Source organism: Lissotriton vulgaris, chromosome 5 (assembly GCF_964263255.1).
Source record: "Lissotriton vulgaris chromosome 5, aLisVul1.2, whole genome shotgun sequence".
NCBI classification, from domain to species: domain Eukaryota; kingdom Metazoa; phylum Chordata; class Amphibia; order Caudata; family Salamandridae; genus Lissotriton; species Lissotriton vulgaris.
The window spans coordinates 1,993,217,320-1,993,237,679 of record NC_141693.1 but is presented as its reverse complement, the minus strand read 5'-3'; the positions used below and the strand labels follow the sequence as shown (position 1 = coordinate 1,993,237,679).

The window sequence follows — 20,360 nt, the reverse complement described above, 5'->3', positions numbered from 1 at the left end:
TATTCTAAGCTTTAGTTATATGTACCTAACAGTACTTTATGTGATCTTTCAACAAGATATTCTTAGGATACGTGTGGTAAAACAACAGCAAGCTCAAATCCCAACCGCTGCTCACCAATGTGAGAAGGTGGCCTGATATGCAGTGCTCACTATTCTAGTGAACACTATGTATCAGTCCAGCAACCCTTATTGATGATTGGTTGTAAGTCAACCTTATAGACCAGCTATCCTAGTAGCGTGGATACGAGCAGTCTAAGGCTAAAGACTCGAGAGGGCGTGTTAAGCCAGCTGTTTACCACACATATACCCCTTGAATACCAAGTGAAAGGACACCACACAAGTGTTATGAAAATAAACAGTTATTTATTAAGAATCACAACAGCCCTGTACTCTTTATGAGGACAGGGTACTAAGCACAAACCAAAACTCTTACAAAAATACTTAAGTTAGCACAGTATATACAAATGCCCGAGGGGCACGGAAAACCATATACTCTAAAAGTGGAATGTGAAATTCCTAGCAGGTAAGTACAGTACTAATAGCTTTTGGAATCGCTAGGACTTGGCTAGGGAATCGTTAGATTACTTCTAGGAGGCCTAGGGGACTCGGGTGCAGTGTGTGCACTCTCACGCGAGATGCGGACAAAAGTCTATGGTAGCTAGGAAGTAGAAAGTTAGTGTTCTCGGGCGAACCCGACCTGGTAGGGAGAAAACGAAAGTAGATTCTGACCCTTGGATAGTGAGGCTATGCTGGGGCACCGAAATGCCGAAGTTACCTAGCCCAGGGGCTGCAGCTGCATAGGTCTGAAAAGACGTCGGGAATCCTCGTAGACGGACCAGGAGCCGGAAGAAAAGATGCTGGCCGGTGACCAGTGAAGAAAGTTCAGTTGGATCCAAGCCTGGATCTCGAAGGTAGATGACACCTGAAAGCAGAGGGGACCAAGTTCGAGACTACTAGCCAGTAGTCAGTGGGCACCAGGAGGGCACCGGATGGTAGCCACCTCGACAAGGTGAGTGGGTGACGCTGTAGCTCGAAGATCTCACGGACCAGGAGGCGTTGTCGGCGACCAGGATGGAGGATCGAGCTGTCCCACGAAGATAGAAGCTGTCGGCGTCGCTGGACCCAGGATTGGGCAACAAAGCCTTGGCAAATTCAAGCCCACGCGGTGGACTTAAAATGGCGTCTGGAGCAACCAGACCAGCAGTCGTGAAGTTGTTGGGCGTCGTTCAGAAGGCCACAAGCCAGCCGGCTAGTAGCCAAACAACGCGGTGCACAGCAAACAGCAGAAGGGCCCCACGCAGATCGTGGAGATGCAGGGAGGCTGACCTTGGGTGCTGGAGCTGCGCAGGGTCGGGGCTTCTCGGACCCCAAAGCACTCACCAGTGGAGGACACGGTGGGCTTGCAGTAAAGATGTCGTGCAGTCTTGGCGATCGTCGGTCCCTCGAGGTCTCGTCGCACTCACGGTTCTCAGCTTGGCTGTAGAGGTGAGTAGAGGTCAGAGGTGCCAGGGAAGCCGGGTCTCGTCGAGCTGGGTCGTCGGATTCGTGATGAAGGACTTGCAGCAGACCGCAGTGTTCTTTAGGATGGTGCCCGCTTGATGCAGGGTGACTACTCCTTAGCCACAAGGGAGAATCTTGAAGAAGAAATCGTGAAGTCCTTTCGAAGAAAGTGGTATCTTGATTCCAAAGATGATCTAATTTGAACAGGGGGCCCGCTCCTATCTTTATACTAAAAAAGGGGGCTGACCCGGTGACTAGGTCCTGCCTATGGGTGGGACCAGGAGGGGGGTGGTTACACCCCTCTCCCCTGCCGGACTTCCCCAGGCCAGGGGCTGGTGTGCCCCTGGAACTGGTTCTGACTGGCCTATGCGTAGTGAGCACCGGGGTGCCACTCAGCAGTCACCTTCCTGAAAAGCCCTGCCTACCCAGGATACACAAAACCATGTCTGGGACGGTGCTAGCACCGCCCCGGACAGGAAACCCTTTGTCCAGGCCTCCCTCGCTGGAAGGACTCCCAGCAGCAGGAGGTCAGACTCGTGTCTGTGGTGGCAGCATCCATTTTGTGGAGCTGAGGCTTCAGTTAACTTTAACCGGGGTTCACAGTTACATACATGTCGTGTCCCTCTAGAAGGGTGGAATGCTAACCCCGTCGCCAGAATTGGCGAGGGGTTAGTATTCCAATTCGTATGACACCTTACTCGACATGTTTTGATAAAGCAATACCAAAGATAGCATTTAACCGCGAGGATTATAATGCACTTAAGAGTATATGGTATGCGATATCATGGAACAGCTATTAGGACTTGGTTCCGCAAGCTGCAGACAGGCTCAGCTCATGCCAGAGCACCATCTCACACGATTCCAAGCACTCTGCCTTCAGGATTGTTAAGGCCTGCCATAGGAGTGACTGATAGGAATCTGTGTGTCCATTTTAGGGTTAGGTATAGGTATACTACACCTACAGCAAAGGGTGATTACACGACTTTGCCCCAGCTGTCATGCAGCCAGTTGTGTCAAATTTAGGAGGCCAGCCAGGGGTGGCATAATACATGCTGCAGCCCCTGGCAGCCCTGGGTACACCTATGCCCTGAGTTACAGGGTCTGATAAGGTGGCCCAGTACAATTGGTAGATGCACCTAGGGTACATGAGGTAATTTAGAAAGAGAACAGCCAGGCTGTGGGTCTGATTGGCAGGCCCACAGCCAGAGAAAGTCGTAAACCAGTGAAACAAAAGCAAAAAATCTGGGTGATCATAGGATTGCAGACCCTACTCTCCTACAATAACCTTAGCTTTTGATGTGGTACTTGTGATAGTTGTAGCAGCGTGGTGAACCACGGCTGTCTTGCCCACGTGGGTGCCACTAGTATCATTGTCATTGAGTGTTGCTGTAGTTTCCGAACCAGTAATGGAATTAGTGGTAGAGGAGGGAACGCGTAAGCAAATTTGTTGGACCAATTTATCCACAGTGCATTGCCCTGGGACCTTTGGTGTGGGTACCTGGATGCGAATTCCTTGCATTTTGCGTTCTGATGATTGGCAAACAGATCTATCTCTGGTTGCCCCCATTTTTGGAAGAATGGCTGTAGTATTTGGTCGTGCAGCTCCCATTCGTGTACTTGTTCTGACTGTCTGCTATTTGATTTTGAACTCCTGGTAGGTGTTCCGCTAACAGGTAGATCTTTTGAGGAATGGCCCATCTCCATATGTCCTGTGCTAGTCTGGACAGTTGGAGAGAGTGTGTCCCCCCTGTTTTTGAATATAATACATTGCAGTCATGTTGTCTGTTCTGATCAGGACTGCTTTTCCTGCTATTTGCATTTGGAAAGCTTTTAGTGCTAGAAATATTGCTAATAGTTCTAGGTAGTTGATGTGCAGTTTCTTTTGCTGCACACTCCACTTCCCCTGTACTGTGTATTTGTCCATATGCGCTCCCCATCCGGAGAGCGATGCGTCCGCTGTTATTATCACGTGTGGAATTGGCTCTAGGAACGACCGTCCCTTGGAAATGTTTTCTGTGTTCCACCACTTCAGAGAGCGATACGTCCGGTCGTTTACCAACACCAGATCTGTAATCTGACCTTGAGCCTGATTCCACTGTGTCGCTAGACACTCTTGTAGTGGGCGCATTTGTAGTCTGGCATGTGGTATTAGCAGTATGCAGGAGGACATCATGCCTAATAGTTGCATAAACACTCGTGCTGGTAGTAAGTGTTGTGGTTGAAATCTCTGTATTAACCCGACCATTGTCTGTACTCTGATTGGGTTGGGGTATGCTATTGCCTTCTCTGTGTCTACTGTAGCCCCCAGGTATTGCTGAATCTGGTTTGGTTGCAGGTGTGATTTTTTGTAGTTCACCGTGAACCCTAGGTGGTGCAGCAATTGGATTGTCTTCTGTGTGTTGTGAAGACATTCTTCCTTTGACTTGGCCTTTATTAGCCAATCGTCCAAGTATGGGAAGACATGTATTTGTTGTCTTCTTAGGTGTGCTGCCACCACAGCTAGACATTTTGTGAAAACTCTTGGTGCTGTTGTGACACCGAACGGAAGGACTTTGAACTGATAGTGTTGTCCTTCTAACACAAACCTTAGGTATTTTCTGTGGGCTTTGTGAATTGGGATATGAAAGTAAGCGTCTTTTAGATCCAGTGTAGAAAGAAAGTCCCCTTTCTTCAGTAAAGGGAGTACTTGTTGGAGCGTGACCATGTGGAAATGCTCCGAATTTATGTAAGCATTGAGAGGTCTGAGGTCTAATATTGGTCTTAGGGACCCGTCCTTTTTGGGGATCAGGAAGTATAGAGAGTATACTCCCGTTCCTTGTTGATCCTTTGGGACCTTCTCTATTGCATGCTTTTGTAGAAGTGCTAGAACTTCTTCTCTTAACAATGTTAGATGATCTTGACTCATTGGACGCTGTTTGGGGGGGATGTTTGGTGGGGTAGCTGTGAGTTCTAGGCAATTACAATGTTGGATAATTTGTCTCACCCACTAGTCTGACGTGATGTTTTCCCAGACAGGTAGGAACTGTGATAGACGTCCCCCGACCGGTGTTATGTGGTCTGGGGGGAGTTCTATGAAGTCACTGTTTTGGTGTTGAGGCGTTGCGGTTGTTATTATTTCCGCGGCCTCTACCCTTATTGTTGTTACCTCTGTAACTGCCTCTTGAATTACCTCTGGGTGATGTTGGTGTGAAAGATGTGGATTGCTGATTCGTTCCTGTGTTCTTTGAGCCCCCTCTATAGGTGGATCTACGAAAGGAACCTCTGTGTGTTGGCTGTTGCAATGCTCCCATTGACTTAGCCGTTTCCGTATCTTTCTTCATTTTTTCTAATGTCTCGTCTGTGCTTGAACCAAACAATGTTTTCTGATCAAATGGTTTGTTCAATACGGCTGTTTGTACTTCTTGTTTGAATCCTGAGATTCTAAGCCATGCATGCCTTCTTAGCATGATACTGGTGTTAATAGACCTTGCTGCAGTGTCTGCTGCGTCTAATGCACACTTAATGGAAGTATTGGTTATTATTTTACCTTCCTGTATTAATTGATCTGCCTTTTTCTGGTGTTCTTTTGGGAGATGTATGAGAAGTTTTTCTAACTCATCGTAATGTGCCCTGTCGTAACGTGCGAGTAGTGCTTGTGTATTGGCTATACGCCAGCTATTCGCTGCCTGTGATGCTACTCTTTTGCCTGATGCATCTATTAAGTTCGACTCTTTATCTGGTGGAGGAGCCTCTCCTGTAGATAATGAGTTTGCTCTTTTACGAGCGTTTGAGACCACCAGCGAGTCTAGAGGTACATGCCCTCTAATAAATATTGGGTCCTTTGGAGCCGCTTTGTATTTTTTATCAATTCTCGGGTTTAACACCCTGGCTCTCACTGGGTTTTCGAATATTTCCTCTGTGTGACTAAGAAGACCCTTTAACATAGGAAGAGTACCTGATGTTCTCTGTGCATTAGGTAGAGTCTCTAACAAGAAATCCTCTATTTGAGGTTCTGTGTGCATATCTAGTTTGTGATACTTTGCTGCCCTATTAATGAGCTGCACAACCCCTGTGTTATCATCAGGTGGTGAAGGCTTTGAGGGATATAGCTCTGGGTCGTTGTCCTCATCTGACCCTACATCATAATTTTCCCATGGGTCCTCCTCATCTGGGATAGTTTCGTCATCCCCCTGAGGTTCTCCCTCCCCTAGATCACTGTCTACATCTGACTGAGGTGTAGCTGGTCTTGGCGTGGAAGGTGTAGGAATATTTGGCCTATTGTGAGGAATAGGAGAAGAGGGTGTAACTCTAGGACGAGGAGAAGCAGGAGGAGTTATATTCGTCCCCATTGTTCTCTTTTTTGAAGGAAGAGGTTTATCTTCTGACTGTTCACTCTTTCTCTTCTTTGTGACCACTTTCCCAGTTTGTGGATCAATAAACAAGATCTTTTGTTTGGGATCTGTCTGTTGCTCCTGAATCGGTACCGAAGGTCCTGGTTCCGAGAGGTGCTTTTGTTTTCGATCGTCAGATCTTGTTGTTTTCGACACCGAATGCCTGCTCGATTACGACTTTCTTGGTATCGAGTGTCTCTTGGGCGATAAGTCATATTTATGTTTCGACATGGAATGTTTCGATACCGAGCTCTCTTTTGCATGTAGCCTCGGTGCCGAAGTCGATGTCGCCCTTTTCTCGGATCCGACATGGTGGGAGTCCGAGTGTTTCGGTTTCAGTTTCGGTTTCGTTGCCGGGCCCGAGGGCGGGGCGTCGGAAACTTTTTTCAGCGGTTTGACCGGGCCCGAGGGCGGGGTCGTTACCGCACGGGGTCGGTTTTTCGGTAAGGGGACGTCGTCACTCACGGTTTGTTGATCGATGAGTTCTTCGGTCTCCGACTGGTCCCCTTCCGACCCCGACTGTTCTTCTTCTTCCTCGATTTGCTCGTCTCCGAACAACTCTGGGATCGCTTCCGCCTGCATTCTGGAAACCTCGTGTCTTCGAGCTCGACGATTTCTAATCGTTAGCTTGGAGGAGAATGCTGCACAGGCTTCGCAGTCCCTGGATTCGTGTTCAGGCGATAGACAGAGGTTGCACACCTCGTGTAGGTCCTTGTGTGGGAACTTAGCACCACACGTTGGACATTTTTTGAATGGAGTCCTTTCCATGGACTCCGGGCTTGACTGCGTCGAGAAAGGCCTCCTGTTCTTCGACGTAGATCCAAGTTTTTCTCTTCGATTTTTAATTTGCAACGCGTCGGAATGGAAATGACCGCGTTCGATAACAATACCGTCGAATTGGAAAGGGAATACGCGCCGATAAATCACTTTCTTCTGAAGTTGATCTGGAGCGTCTCGATCCTCATCCGAACCCGATGGCGGAAAAAAACAATCTAAGGATGGAGCCGATGCCCATGCGCACTACCAACCAAGGGAGGAGTCACCAAGATACAAAAGACTCTCCAAGAGAAAAACAAAGTGCAATCATCCGAGCCCAACACCAGATGGCGATCTATTCATAATGTACCATCTGCAGCCCATATGCCTCGAACAGGGTATTTCCTGTAGGCAGTCAATGCAGCGAGATGAACCTTAATGGAATGAAAATTAAGGCCAGACTGCGCCAAATGTAGAGATAAGGAAGGATGACATCCTCGTAGGGTCATAGTTCTTGGACTTGAACCAGATGCAGAATCTCTTCCACTTGTAAGCATAAGAAGTCCTAGTGGAAGGTCGCTTAGACTCCTTCAGTATGTCCATACAGTCTTCGGGCAGATTCAAATGGCCATATTGCACTTAGGAGCCATGCCGCCAAACTCAAAGACGAGAGGTTCGGGTGCACCATCTGTCCCCCGAACTTCGTGAGAAGGTCCGGCCTGCACGGCAACCGTGTGTGAGGAAGGAGAGACCGGTGAAGCAGGTCCGTGAAACACCACTGTCTGGGCCATTCCAGGGCGATCAATATCATCCGCGCCCTGGACCGGGACAGCTTGATGAGCACCGCCGGAATCACGGGAATGGGTGGAAAAGCGTACAGAAAGCTGTTCGACCAGTCGATCCATAGGGCATTCCCCAACGTCGCCTGTTGGTAGTACCTGGAGGCGAAGTCTCGGCATTTGCTGTTTTCGGCGGTGGCGAACAGATCTACGTCTGGAGTCCCCCACCTTGCGAAGACTTCTCCTAGCACTTCGTCGTTTATGACCCATTCGTGGTTTTCCTGAATCAGTCTGGTCAGTGCGTCCGCCTGAACATTCTGCACACCTGGCAGATGGGTAGCCGTTATCGTCAGTCCTCTGGCCAGAAGCCAGTGCGTGATCTCAAGCCGCCCTGCTTGTTGAGGTTATACATCGTGGTCGTATTGTCCGTCTGTACAAGCAGAGAGTTAGTCTGAAAGGACGGATGAAAGGCCTTCCGTGCCAAGTAAACAGCTCTGAGTTCCAGGAAGTTGATGTGGTACGTGGACTCCGACGGAGACCACGTCCCTTGAATCTGTAAGTCTCCGGAGTGCGCTCCCCAGCCGTAGAGAGACTCATCCGTCACGATCATCTGTGCGGGAATGTCCTTGTGGAAGGGAACCCCTCTGAGGAGATTCTCCACTGAACACCACCACTTCAGAGACTGAAGAGCATGCAGAGACAGTCATGTCGTCCCAAGAACTAGTCCTCTGATCCCACTGATCCTCCAAGCACTCCTGCAATGGTCTCATGTGCAGCCGTGCGTGAGGCGTGAGGAAGATACAAGAGGCCATCGACCCCAGTAGAGAAGACACCGTCCTCACTGTTGTAGATGGAGCGGTCATAAGAGCCTGAACCTTCCAAAGGCGTGATAACCGTCGCTCCTCCGAAGGAGACACGCTTGCTGACAGCGTATGGATGGAGGCTCCCAAGTACTGTATGCACTGGACCGGAGTCGGGACCGACTTGGACATTTTGATATGCAACCCCAGCTTGTTCAAAAGAACGCACGTCTTCTGGAAGTGTGCTTGAGCTTCCGAGAAGGAGGCCTTGATCAACCAGTCGTCCAGGTACGGGTAGACAAACACCTTGTTCTTCCGCAGGTGTGTCGCTACCACTGCCATGCACTTCGAGAACGTCCTGGGCGCAGACTTCAGCCCGAATGGCAGTACTGTGTATTGATAATGATTGGCGCCGACTTGGAATCGCAGGAACTTCCTGTGTTTCTGTGGAATGGGCACATGGAAGTACGCATCCTGTAGGTCTATAGCTCAAAGCCAGTCTCCCTGCTGCAGCTGAGGGTAAATCTGCTGCAACGACAGCATGCAAAATCTCTCTCTGCGAATCCACTTGTTAGCTTGCCGCAAGTCCACAATGGGCCTGAACTCGTTCTTGTCCTTCTTGCGGACAAGAAAGAACCTTGAGTACAGACCTCTTCCCCTTTGAGGCCGAGGTACGTCTATCGCCCTTTTCCTTAATAGGATGTCGGCCTCTGCCTGGAGCTCTCGCAGCTGAAACTGCGAGCTCACCAGCGGAATAGCTGGAGGCGGGCTGGTGAATCGAAGACTGTATCCATTGCAAACAATATTCAGCACCCAGTTGTCCTGAGTAATTTTTCTCCACTCTGCCAGAAAAAATTGAACGCTTCCCCCCACCGGAGTGGGTAACGGATGTGGGGGAAGTAGACGCTCAGGGCCTAGACCCGGCCGGGCCTTTGGTCGCTCTTTGCGGACTGTTGGTTTCCTCTGCCCCTCTGGCGCTTCTGGAAGGGCTTCCGGAATTGCTGCTGTTGTTGTTGCTGCTATCCGGAAGTCTGCCCCCGCCCTCTGCCTAAGTTTCCGAACCGTCTCTGGAACGGGCGGTAGTTGTTGTTCTCAGGCTTCTCTAACCCGACAGCCGTCAGAGTTTCAGCTTCTGCCTTCATACAGGCCATTTCATCGTCCGCATGTTTGCCGAACAGGGTTTCCCCCGAGAAGGGCAGGTTGGCCACCCGCTGTTGCGCCTCCAGTATGAGTGAGGTGGGACGAAGCAAAGCGTGGCGCCGTTGATTGATGCCGTGGCAGTATCCATGCGCCGCCAGAAGAGATACATCAGCAGCCGCGCTGATGATCTGGTTAGACACCATCATCCCCTCGTTTAATATTTCCAGAAAGTCCTCTTTCTTGTCATGAGGGAGGAGTTCAGCGTACTATGGAGGGACTCCCATAGGGCACGATCATATCGCCCCAGCAGAGCCCCGGCACTTGCCGCCTACATGGTGGTAGATGCCGTCCCACAGACCTTTCTGCCCGCCGAAACCAGCCACCGGCTGTCCTTATCAGGCGGCATTGTTGAAGAAGGAGTGGTGGCATGCTGCTTTTTAGCCGCTGTCACGATAACGGAGTCTGGTGTTGGGTCCATTCGAAGAAAAGCCGGGTCATATTCCGGAGCCCAGTATTTCTTGAGGAGCCTGGAGGGGGCTGCCTTCGTCATCGCCGGAGTGAGGAAAAACTCCTTGGTGGGCTCCTCCAATCCGGGTACCAACGGCAGCAGCGGTCGAGACAAATGTCTTTTGTGAAGTGTCTCAAAGATCACAGACGTCGTAGGCGTTGGCACCGTCGCCCCTAGCTTAGTTGCACCCCTCAACAGCACTTCCTGGAAGGAGACGATATCGTCCATGGGCGACACCCTCGTTCCTGGAGACTCCCACAGCGTCTGTGAATAATCCCTGGTGGAAGAGCCTGTGAGGGATCTGGATCTGCGCCTCCTGTGGCGTCGTCTAGATCGAGATGACGACCGGCCACGGCTCCGCGATCTCCCTCTCCGGCCGGAGCGGGAGCGCGACCTTCTCGGCCTTGGCCGATCCGCAGGAGCAGGCGATGTCGGCCTGGCCGGGGCCCTTTGCCGAGGGGTCCCCTTAGGAGGAGCTGGAAAGCATGGCAACGAGGCCGTCCTGGGTGGCGGCACAGGTGGAGGAGCGGAGGGAAGAGGCGGTGGGAGCTGAGGCGGCGGTGACTGACGAGGAGCCGGCCCACGAGGCGGCGGAGGCGGCGGGGTGGGGTTCCGTGGAGGCGGACCCTTCGGCAAAGGAGGAGTGGGTATCCTAGGTTTTGTAGGTGTATACACCACGGAGTACACCGAGCCTGGTGACTGTCTTCTTCCTTGGCGACGATGGCGAACCAATCGGCGACCTCCTAGCGATCTTCTCTTCGCCAACGGCGGTGCCGCCTCGACGCCGGGCCTTTCCATGACGTCGATGACTCTACGATGACGTCGCCTATGTCGCCGACGTTGCTGTGTATCACACTCTGGGCAACTGTCAAGCCAGGCATTTTGACAATATAGTGAAGAAAAAGAGCTTAGTACTTAAAAACAAGCACTACACACAAGAAAAAGTGAAAAAAATCACCAATTAAACCGTTGAAAGGGAGAGCTCAATGCTCCAGGGTCCTGCTAGCAGGAGCCGGAAAAAAGAACTGAAAGTAAAAGGGACCTGCTGTGCATTCTGGGATACTGAGAGAGTTCTGGAAAGTTTTCTTAAAGGCGCAGTATCCTGTTTGAGCCACATAATGGCAGCCTATGGGGCTTGTCTGTCCATACCTTCCTCTCTATCATTCCAGAGGCTTTTGCTGGTAGAGGCAAGTTTCTCTGTGGAGGAAACTGGGCAGGCTGTGCTGTTTGTGTGGTGTTTTTGGTGGAATTTCTAGTTGAAGTACTGGACAGTGTAGCCTGTGGATATAGGCTGCATTATCTGTCTTTAAATTCTCTCTTAAATGTCTTTGCAGTTCTGCAATTGTTTGACACCTTAAGAGATTTTTGATTGCTCCGGGGTCCACGCACATGGGCGGGACGGGACTATTCACTAGATTATGACTATACACAGAGATCCCCTACTACAGAATCTGAAAATGGTGCCCAAAAGGTGGGAGCTTCCGGAGGAAGCACGCAGATGTCACAGGGAGGACGACAACAAATGGTGGGACGTCGAAGCCCACCTGGGCCACGAAACAAAAAAAAAATTAAAAAAATACTACGATTCCGGACCCAACCACTAGACCGCGGAATAATGCACAGCTTAGTGAATCCAGAAAAATTCACGCTGCAAAACTATGATACTTAACTATTTTATTCAATCCTGGATCATTTATGCATGTATGTATAGTACCGCTTACAAGAACAAAGTGGAGAAATATGTTCTTGCTATTTTTCGTCCCCTTCAGTATTAGAAAAGAGTCAAATAGGAGTTCCACAAATTCAAACATATTGTTGCACGATGGTGTGTTCTCACTCCAAGACGTATAAAGGACAGAACAATTAGGGATTTATAAGTAAAGACATTTACATTATGTATTGATGGATGATTCGGCAAGCAGTGCAGGCCCTTTCCGTGGGTTAAAAGATCACACCGTGCAACTTAAGTTCCACTTTTAACTTATCTTTCCAATGTAGAACTTGGACAATTTTGTGCGTATTGTGAGACATTCATGGGATTGGAAGTTTTCTGTTTTGTTATTGAGTAGGTCCTCTTTTTCAGTTACCTTACCCTTTTCAGGTCTTAATGTTTCCAACAGAACTGGAAAGGCAAATTTGTTCATCGGTTCAAAAGAAGAATGGCCATCACAATCAGTCTGTTTTTTCGGGCTCTGAGCCCCAAAGCCTGTGCCCATTACAATTGAAAAACACGGTAAACGTTGTGAGAATGAAGTGGCAACTAGAAAATTGCATTAACAAAAGAGCGTATCCTCATTTGCCGTTCCTTATATAAACCAGATTAAGGTACTGTGGGGTGCACATGCTATGTGCCATTTTTAATGGATTCTTGAAGTTTATCCAAGGTGCCTTGGGACTGCGCCACCGTTTCCTGTGGACATTCACCACAGCTCTGTTGTGCAGCCAAGCCTCTTCTCCTACCTATACATGTTCCTCTCCAGTGATATCTCTCCATCTGGTTTTAAAGGTCCCCCTTTTCGCGGATGACAACTTTTTGGCTTTGCAATTCACTTCTTTCAACTCAGCCCATTACTACCACATCAATACAAGGATACACACTACTGTAATCACAACAACGATCTCAACTCGTTTCCACACTTGCCTTTAACACAAGAACCTTCACATCAGTCACTAAATCTGCCTTACCCCACATCCTCAATATTAGCCAATTACAGCACTACCACTAGCTCCACACACACACCGAATTTAAATACATTTTTTGCTGGCTTAGCACCCTGTTGTCGAGGAAGTTCACAATGTTAAATTACAAACTCACTCAGCTGTTCCCATTTTCACTCCTGCTCACAAACCCAGACATTCATGCTAACCCCACACAGACTACGTTTATCAGTTTCCAAAGCAATCTCCTTATGCTAGACTCTGGTTAAGACCTCACACACTGCTCGATGAGAACAACTGGCAACTGCAGGAACAACCCTGCAGTCCTCTGCATATATTCCTCTATACTGTTTGGACTATTCCATAAACAGACACCACTGGATGTCAAGCATATAAACAAAAAGACTGAAGACAAACCATATCAGGTGGAGACAAAATATATATTTTCTCTGTGCTATGTTCAATTTAAGTTTTTATGCAGCAAAAGGCTTTCCATCCTCCCCACTTTAACAGCAAATTTAAATCTGTGCAACAAATGTAGCCACTGGGGCAAGTCAGCATTTTTTAAGCTTTCCCTTTTAAAGTATGGTGCACAGACAAGCCCTTACAACACTCACCTTCCTCGTGGTCTTTCTCGCTACTGTCCAGAGAGGATACCAGGCCTTCAATCACTCTGGGAAGCTCACTAAGAGTCACCGTTTTTTGGGTTCCACCAGATTCCTCTGAATAAATGAAAATGCAATTTAATATACTCTGTAAACTACGTACAACAAACGTGTGCGTGATTCCAGGTTTGATCAGAGTAGAGAATTGTAGATGGTAATGAGCAATTTAACAACTAGGAAGAGAATACACTCAGCATCAGTTACCTTTCCCTTATGAAGTCAGACCGTGCAAATTTCACTTTTTATTAATAACAGACTTGGTCGCTGAGCCATGATACTATAGTTTGAGTCTCAGTGGTGCCTCCCCAGTTACTGAAGTGGGGCTCACCCATCAGTTGCAATTGCACTTTACCCTAGCTAGACAGTGAATTGCTGGCAATTTCAAAATCAAACATTTATGAATTAAAAAGTAGAACACAATATGCTCCAAAGTACAACTGACGCTGTGACTTATTACAATAAATGTTTTGACTTTCTTCTCAGTGGGCCACTACGTTCCGACTCTGGGCATCACCAGGTTCCCATTTCACAGGTATACCTGCCACCCCAGGTGGGCGTTGTTTTTACCCCCAACTATAATGCCACTCGGGTGATAAACACACTGCGGCGCAATATCACAAGGGTTCAGTCAGAGCATCATGGCCCACTACCTACCTGCACTGTGCTGGTCTCGGAGCTGGGATGCTCTTTCTGGATCTTTCCGCTCATCCTGAAATGTAACAGAGCATTATATGAAATATTCCTTTCCTTCAATGAAACAGACACCCTACTCAATACATGTCCAAAAATAATAAGAACTTTCAGCAACACAAGAAGTGTTTTGAGAAGAATATGCAGAGCTGTTAAAGAACCAGTAGCATTGAGGGCGTCTCATGTGCAGCCCAGTGGGGAAGCATTGGAGTTATACATGCAGAGCTGTGTGTGGTGATTAGTGCAAAATAACCAGAGGTGCAGCATTCCCGCCAGTGCTTCTGATGTCTCCATCTTGGTACAGCACTTGGTTTGTCAGGCCAGGATTGTGGTGCATACGCAACCGCCTGCATTAGTCAAAGTTAGAGTAGGGGGTGCCACAGCTCACAAGTGAGATGCATTAGCAGGGCTGTGTGCATCCCCAGCACTTCAATAGTATTAGGAGCAGCAGTCAGGATGAGTCTGGCTGCAAGAGGTTCATGCGGCTTCCAGTGCTGGAAACAGAGTCAGCTGCAGCCCCAGGTACAGATGCATTAGTAGAAGTGTGCACACATTCTTCTAGCTCTCCATCATGGGATGCTATATTAAGCTGCTCTAGGAGAGGGCCTCTTGGACTTCTCCATGTGGGTGGGACTCTCCCATACATTCCATTGGCCTTTGCGTGCGGCTTTCTATAATGTAAGCACGAAAATGACCAAAGACAGGTGCATGTTCTGCCTTTCCTCTAAACGTTCACGCCCATGGCCTTTTGGTCTCGGGAGCAAGCAGCGGCGAGCAAGCAGCGGCACGCAGGCTGGTCGTGGATCAGGTTACTAATTTAACATAGCGCGGTCGCTTTTACTTTCGCTGCGCGCTTGTTTTGTGCTTGTTTAAGTGGGCTTAATGGCAATTTCATTTTGTTTTTTTAAAAAGGAGCATGCCTCCATTTTAGATAACATTTACTAAACTCTATTCAGAAATCTGTTCCTAATAAATTGCTTGAGACTAGGAAATGCAATGAAATTGAAAATTATGTTTCGCATTAGCCTCTGCTGAAATGTCGGAGTAGATTCTGCGTATGCTGCAGAGTTGGGTGTGGAATCTCTGGAGTCAGGCTGCACCGCTCATCTTCAGAGCATGTTAAAAATATTCCCGTTAAGGCGCACATGGTAACATCTATTGTTTCAACTCAAAGTCAAAATTTGGTTTCAGATGCGCATCGTATTACTTATTATGCGTGATAATATTGTGGTTGATAAGTTTAATTTTGCTTTTTTTTTTACAATTTCCCACAGGTTTCTCTGTTTTTCTGTGCTTTAAGAGAATTGGTTCCAGGCGCTCTGAAAAATCTAGAAATTTACAAGTTGGCGCTATGTCCAATTCGTAGGTAAACACGCAATTTTAATAATCGCCTAGGACAAAAACGGTTTTCACAATGCAGTTTGTCTTTGAAAATCATTTCATGTGAGGGCAACGGAAGGGCACATCGCAATCTACATATGAGGTTTTTTGAATTATCCTATACTTAAGACCATAAATTAATCATATGCGTATTTCTTTAGTGTGAAATGCTTTTTTCACGTTCTTGGAAAGATAAAACCTACACCTATTGTCTTGGTGTTTGAGCAGTAGCAACATTTTTAGCGCCTTCTGCAAACTGAAAAGCCACTTGGCACTTAACGGGAGTTTACAGTTGTCACGTTTCTGGGTTGTGGCTGTATGCATGCGGGGTAGTCGTGGTTACAAATTATATAGCTCAATGGTAGACGGCGCTATAATGAACTGCTGCAGACACCTGTGTTTGATATGCGGAAGTGCAAGTTAAAATTCTAGCTGACTTGCTCATCAGCCTCCTAGCGTTGGACTCGGTACAAGTGAGATACATTGATCGTTGACAGAAATTTTGTATCTGGCCGTGTGCCTTGCAACCTCGTGCTAACCACTGGGCTGATTTCAATTACGGCATCAGTGGAAATAAGAACTACCTTTAATTCACACACTGTTTAAAATTCAGGCAGTGCATCAAGCACATAAGCATTCTTTACATCAGCAGTCACCTGCAAAATCATATTTTATGCAATCTGCGCTGACATTTCAAGCAATACCTCGGAATCCTGTGCAGCTGCTATTTCAGCAGAGTGACATAAGTTCAGTCTGATTATCATGGACTTTGCCCATATAATGCATATTTGATGGATAGTTTGCAAAATAAAATAATTATTTTGTCCAGAAATATGAGAAATGTATGAAGCATTATAAATCATGTTAAGTTTATTTTGTTCTTAGCCTTGATAGTTCACAGAATTATAACATCATATCATTTTTCGCCTATTTATTTATTATGGGAGTTTCATAAAGCGCTTAGTGCCGCCTTCAGTGTACTTTAGAGCACTGCACTTGAGTCAAGCCCAAATATTGATTTGCAGCAGGTAGTAAAAGAACAATTTGTCGGGGGCGAGGGGGACACAGCTTTCAGGACAAATTTCATTGACTAAGAGGTGTAACTCTGGACAAAGGTAACAAAAATGCTTCAGACACTTTATTATAACTTTTCAACATGCTGCACAGCAGTCACACTTCTCTCAGCATAGCGTAAAGACATTGGCAAAGTCAATTTATCTAGCTAAACACTTACAAGGTCACAAAGGCGAGACCTATTGGCTATGCCAATGATTGTAGTCATTGTCACCCCCACTTTTTGCCACTTGTACTGATATTTTTAGCCTAATGTGGACCAGGTCCCTGCTAACCAGGCCAGAGAGCCAGGAAAACATGGTTAAACTGTCTAATTGTGTTACAATTGGAACACACTTTAGCACCCCTGTAAGTCCCTAGTAAGTGGTAGCCCTGGTACCTAGGGTCTGAGTACTAAAGGGGGTTCGTTAAGGTTGCTGCATGCATTCTGCCACCCTAAGGGACCCCTCCTTACAAACTGGATGCAGACTACCATTGCAGACTGTGTCATGGTGCAAACCATGAATGAAAACACAGCATGGCACACTTATTGTGTGCCATGCCAAAATCACTGCATGCAATATACTTAAGTCACCCCTACAGCAGGGTGCACTATGTTACATGTGACAGCATGAGCTGCTGTGCCCATATGCTGCTCCATTCAATTACTAGATGATATAAGTGAAAAGAGAGAAGCCATTTTAAGTATATGTATAGGGCACTGGTTATTACGAGTTCTCCAGCTACACGATGGCTTTTCTGGTATCAAACACCTTGTCTTACTAAATCTGTATTATTGCCAGTACAAGATTTATTATGATGTGCACCCATAGGGTTACTTAGAAATGCCCACCGAAAAATCTACCACCATCTAGGGTGCTGGCTGTCTTGTTCAGCCTGCCACCACAAACATGTTTTAACCCTTCTCCCTTTGCAGGTGAGAGGACATGCTCTTTGAGGCCAGAAACATTGCCTGCTCCGGAGGAAGGTGTTCACATAACTTCCAGCAGGATGGCTAGTGATCTAGCGTATCAAGACCAGGGGCTTCAAAATCCCTGGTACCTTTGATATGAGACCCTGGCTTCGCCCAGACTTGGGAGAAATTAGCTATGCTAGTAGGCGTGTTGAACCACTAGGCTAGTCACACCCCTAAGGTGGGCTACCTGATTTGCTCCATGAAAGTGGGGTTCCACCATTTTGTTTTGGTGGAATTAGGAACTCTGGGACAGGGTTATGACCACTCCCCACAGGAAGTGGTCATATAGGGGGTGTAGTGACCGTATGCATCATTTTTTTCGCATTTTTATTGTGATTCGGTAAAAATCGCAATTTTTACCGAATCGCATAAAAAATGCAATTTTCAAATAGCGAATTCGCAATTCCCATTCATTCCTATGGGCTGAAATGCCCATAGGAATGAATGGGAATTGCGAATTCGCAATTTGAAATCTGAATTCAACAAAGCATTTCAAGGGTGGAGAGGGGGGGTCCAAAGCACCCCCCCCCTGCACCCATGAAATGCACTTTTACATGTAAGTTACATACACACATGTCCTAAGGACATGTGTGTCTGTAACTTAACAGTTTAAAAAATGCATTTTTGTGCTTCTTTAAACAATTTTGCAAATTACCACGAGGTTCAAACTCGTGGTAATTTGCACTTGCAATTTTAAAATTCGCGAATTTTTTTTAACAATGATGCATTCCATTTAAGGAATTGCAAAAATGCGATTCTTTAAATGCAATCGCATTTAAGAAATTCGCAAAATTAGCGAATTTGTACAAAAACTAATGATGCATATCAAAAAGCATTTTTGGAGTCGCAAACGGCCGATTTTAAGGAATCACACCGTTTGCGATTCCAAAAATGCTTGATGCATCTGGGCAATAGTGTATGTAACCCATAAGCGACTTCCCTTCACTCTCCTCAGTGCCATTAAATTCAGATTTCCAACACCATGCACTCAGATTCGCCTGACCCAGGAAGATGAAGTACAAAGAGGCAGAAGAACGCAAGAACTGAAGACTGTAGACTTCGCGCCAAACCCTGCCTGCTTCTGTATATATAGACAACTGCAAAGACCTGACTCGCCCTGCAGCTGCGCACCCTCCAAAAGGCATTGGAGAGCTGCCAGCACTTTGCCAAACCATCAGCAACTCCCTTGAAGTGGAGGAGCCACTTGCCTGCAGGCACCGACCGCAACACCTGGTTCACAGATCTATTGACCACCAGGTCCACTGACGCAGTAGCAGCAAAGGAGGAGGTCACCGTGCTCCAGGAGATCAGATCACTCTCCCCACCAAGGTTGGAGCTGCCAGGACCCACCCTGGACAAACACCCGGGGAAACTGGACCCCTTGCAGCAACAAACGCTTATTTGAAGCCCAATCCGGACTTCAACACCACGGAGACCGACCAGCTGACGAGGGACGTCAGCATCGCAGAGGTCAACACCAAAAGTGGCCCAGATGTCCTGTTTTGTCCACCTTTGCAGGTCAGACCGAGAACCGTGAGTGCCTTTGACGCACGGGCATAGCTGACCAAAAACCTCTGCACCAGAGCTCCCCGGCCTGGGACATTTACACCAACTGTATCCCACTGTTCCCAAGACCCTCACAAACTGAGCCCCCTGTTAAGAGCTCCCGGACATCTTCCCCAAGCTCCCCTCTGCAGCCCGTTTCTAGGTGCCCCGCCCCTCTTTGCCTAGAGTGTAGCACGCAAGGCTACCAACCAATCCAGCACATCTACACCCGGACACTCCAGGGCAGATAAACTTGAAATGCTTGTGGGAATTTGGAACTTGTCCCCACTAGCACCATAAATCCTTAAGGCGACCCTTGAGAATCGTTTCCAAATACCCACATGCAGTATATGCCTTTTTCTTCCAAGGGAAGCATTACAGCGTAAAACGCATTTGAGTGAACATTTTTGCTTACCTGCAAAAACTGATAAACTAAAAAGTTCTTACTTCATAACGAAGTTCTTAGTATTAAAATAAATATGAAAATATGTATTTTTCTAAATTGGTCACTCGTTTTTTCTTGAGTATGCATCTCATTTATTGACTCTGTTCAACAAATACATTAACACGACCCTCTGATAAACCTGTGCTCGTCAACACTGCCACAAAAGAGCATTTGGGATTATTAATTTAAGCCCTGTAGGCCAATAAGGGTGGTCTGGACTTTCTACATAGTGTACCTAATTTTGGCACATGACATAAAAAGCCAGCTTACTAAAATGAGATATTCAAGTCTACCACACTATCAGTGTGGTGGATGCGAACATCACGTTCAAGGCGTTGTAGTGGTTTAAATATCAAAGACTCCCACTCATGCTCAAGTGTTCCGGGATTCTGCACATAGAGGAGCTAGTACGTGTTCATAAAGATCCCAAAGCGAAGGACCACAGTGGCAAGGGATGCAGCACAAAAGTCTACACTCAGCTATGCTGTAATTTGAGCACACTGATGCCCTCAAGTTTGTTATTGTAAAACAGAGGATTTCTACCCAGTCCCTTTTCACTTAAAAAGTTAGCTGGACTTCAAAAGGAAGAGTAGCCTTATTACAGTTAGCTGTGAAAGTAGGACAGGTTGAAAAGCATCATCACATAGGTTTACATAGCTGTCAACCCCAACAAAGGCGAGGGCGGACTTCTGCAAAACATATCCAGGACTTTTCCTGTGAGCTAGGAAATTTGTGCTCTTGAAACAGACGGCTAACCTTCTTTATGTGTGCTGTATGGGTCTGATCATCCATAAGACAGGACGGAGGGGGAGAAACAGCAGGAGTCCCAGATGGTGTGTCTTTTCCATATGCTGTAAGGAAGAGTAGAGAGAAGAAGAAACACTGAATTGGCTTTGAAAAGTAGGCTTATTTCAGCTAGCTCACATCAACCAATCTTGAAGAAAAAAAAAAAACCTGATTGAATTGTCCCTGTCATTGTATATTTAGTAAGGTAAGCAATGTGAAGGGATTAAGTACAGAAGGAAAGTTCGGCCAGCTGCCTCGCCTCAGCAGGGAGGCAAGAGGATTACATGTAAAACAGGTATGTAGCCTTCT

The 20,360-nt window shown here is 47.2% G+C and overlaps 1 protein-coding gene across 2 annotated transcripts in view; it reads right to left on the bottom strand.

The window, feature by feature from the left end:
• TSC1 (TSC complex subunit 1) overlaps nucleotides 1-20,360 on the bottom strand; it is a 302,457-nt gene that overhangs the window by 90,547 nt on the left and 191,550 nt on the right. For both annotated transcript variants that reach the window (XM_086924753.1, XM_086924752.1), the window contains exons 11-13: nucleotides 20,022-20,116; nucleotides 13,831-13,885; nucleotides 13,129-13,233 (exon numbers count right to left, since the gene is read on the bottom strand). In XM_086924753.1, coding sequence (XP_086780879.1) covers nucleotides 13,129-13,233; nucleotides 13,831-13,885; nucleotides 20,022-20,116 — 255 coding nt within the window. The remainder of the gene's footprint in view (nucleotides 1-13,128; nucleotides 13,234-13,830; nucleotides 13,886-20,021; nucleotides 20,117-20,360) is intronic.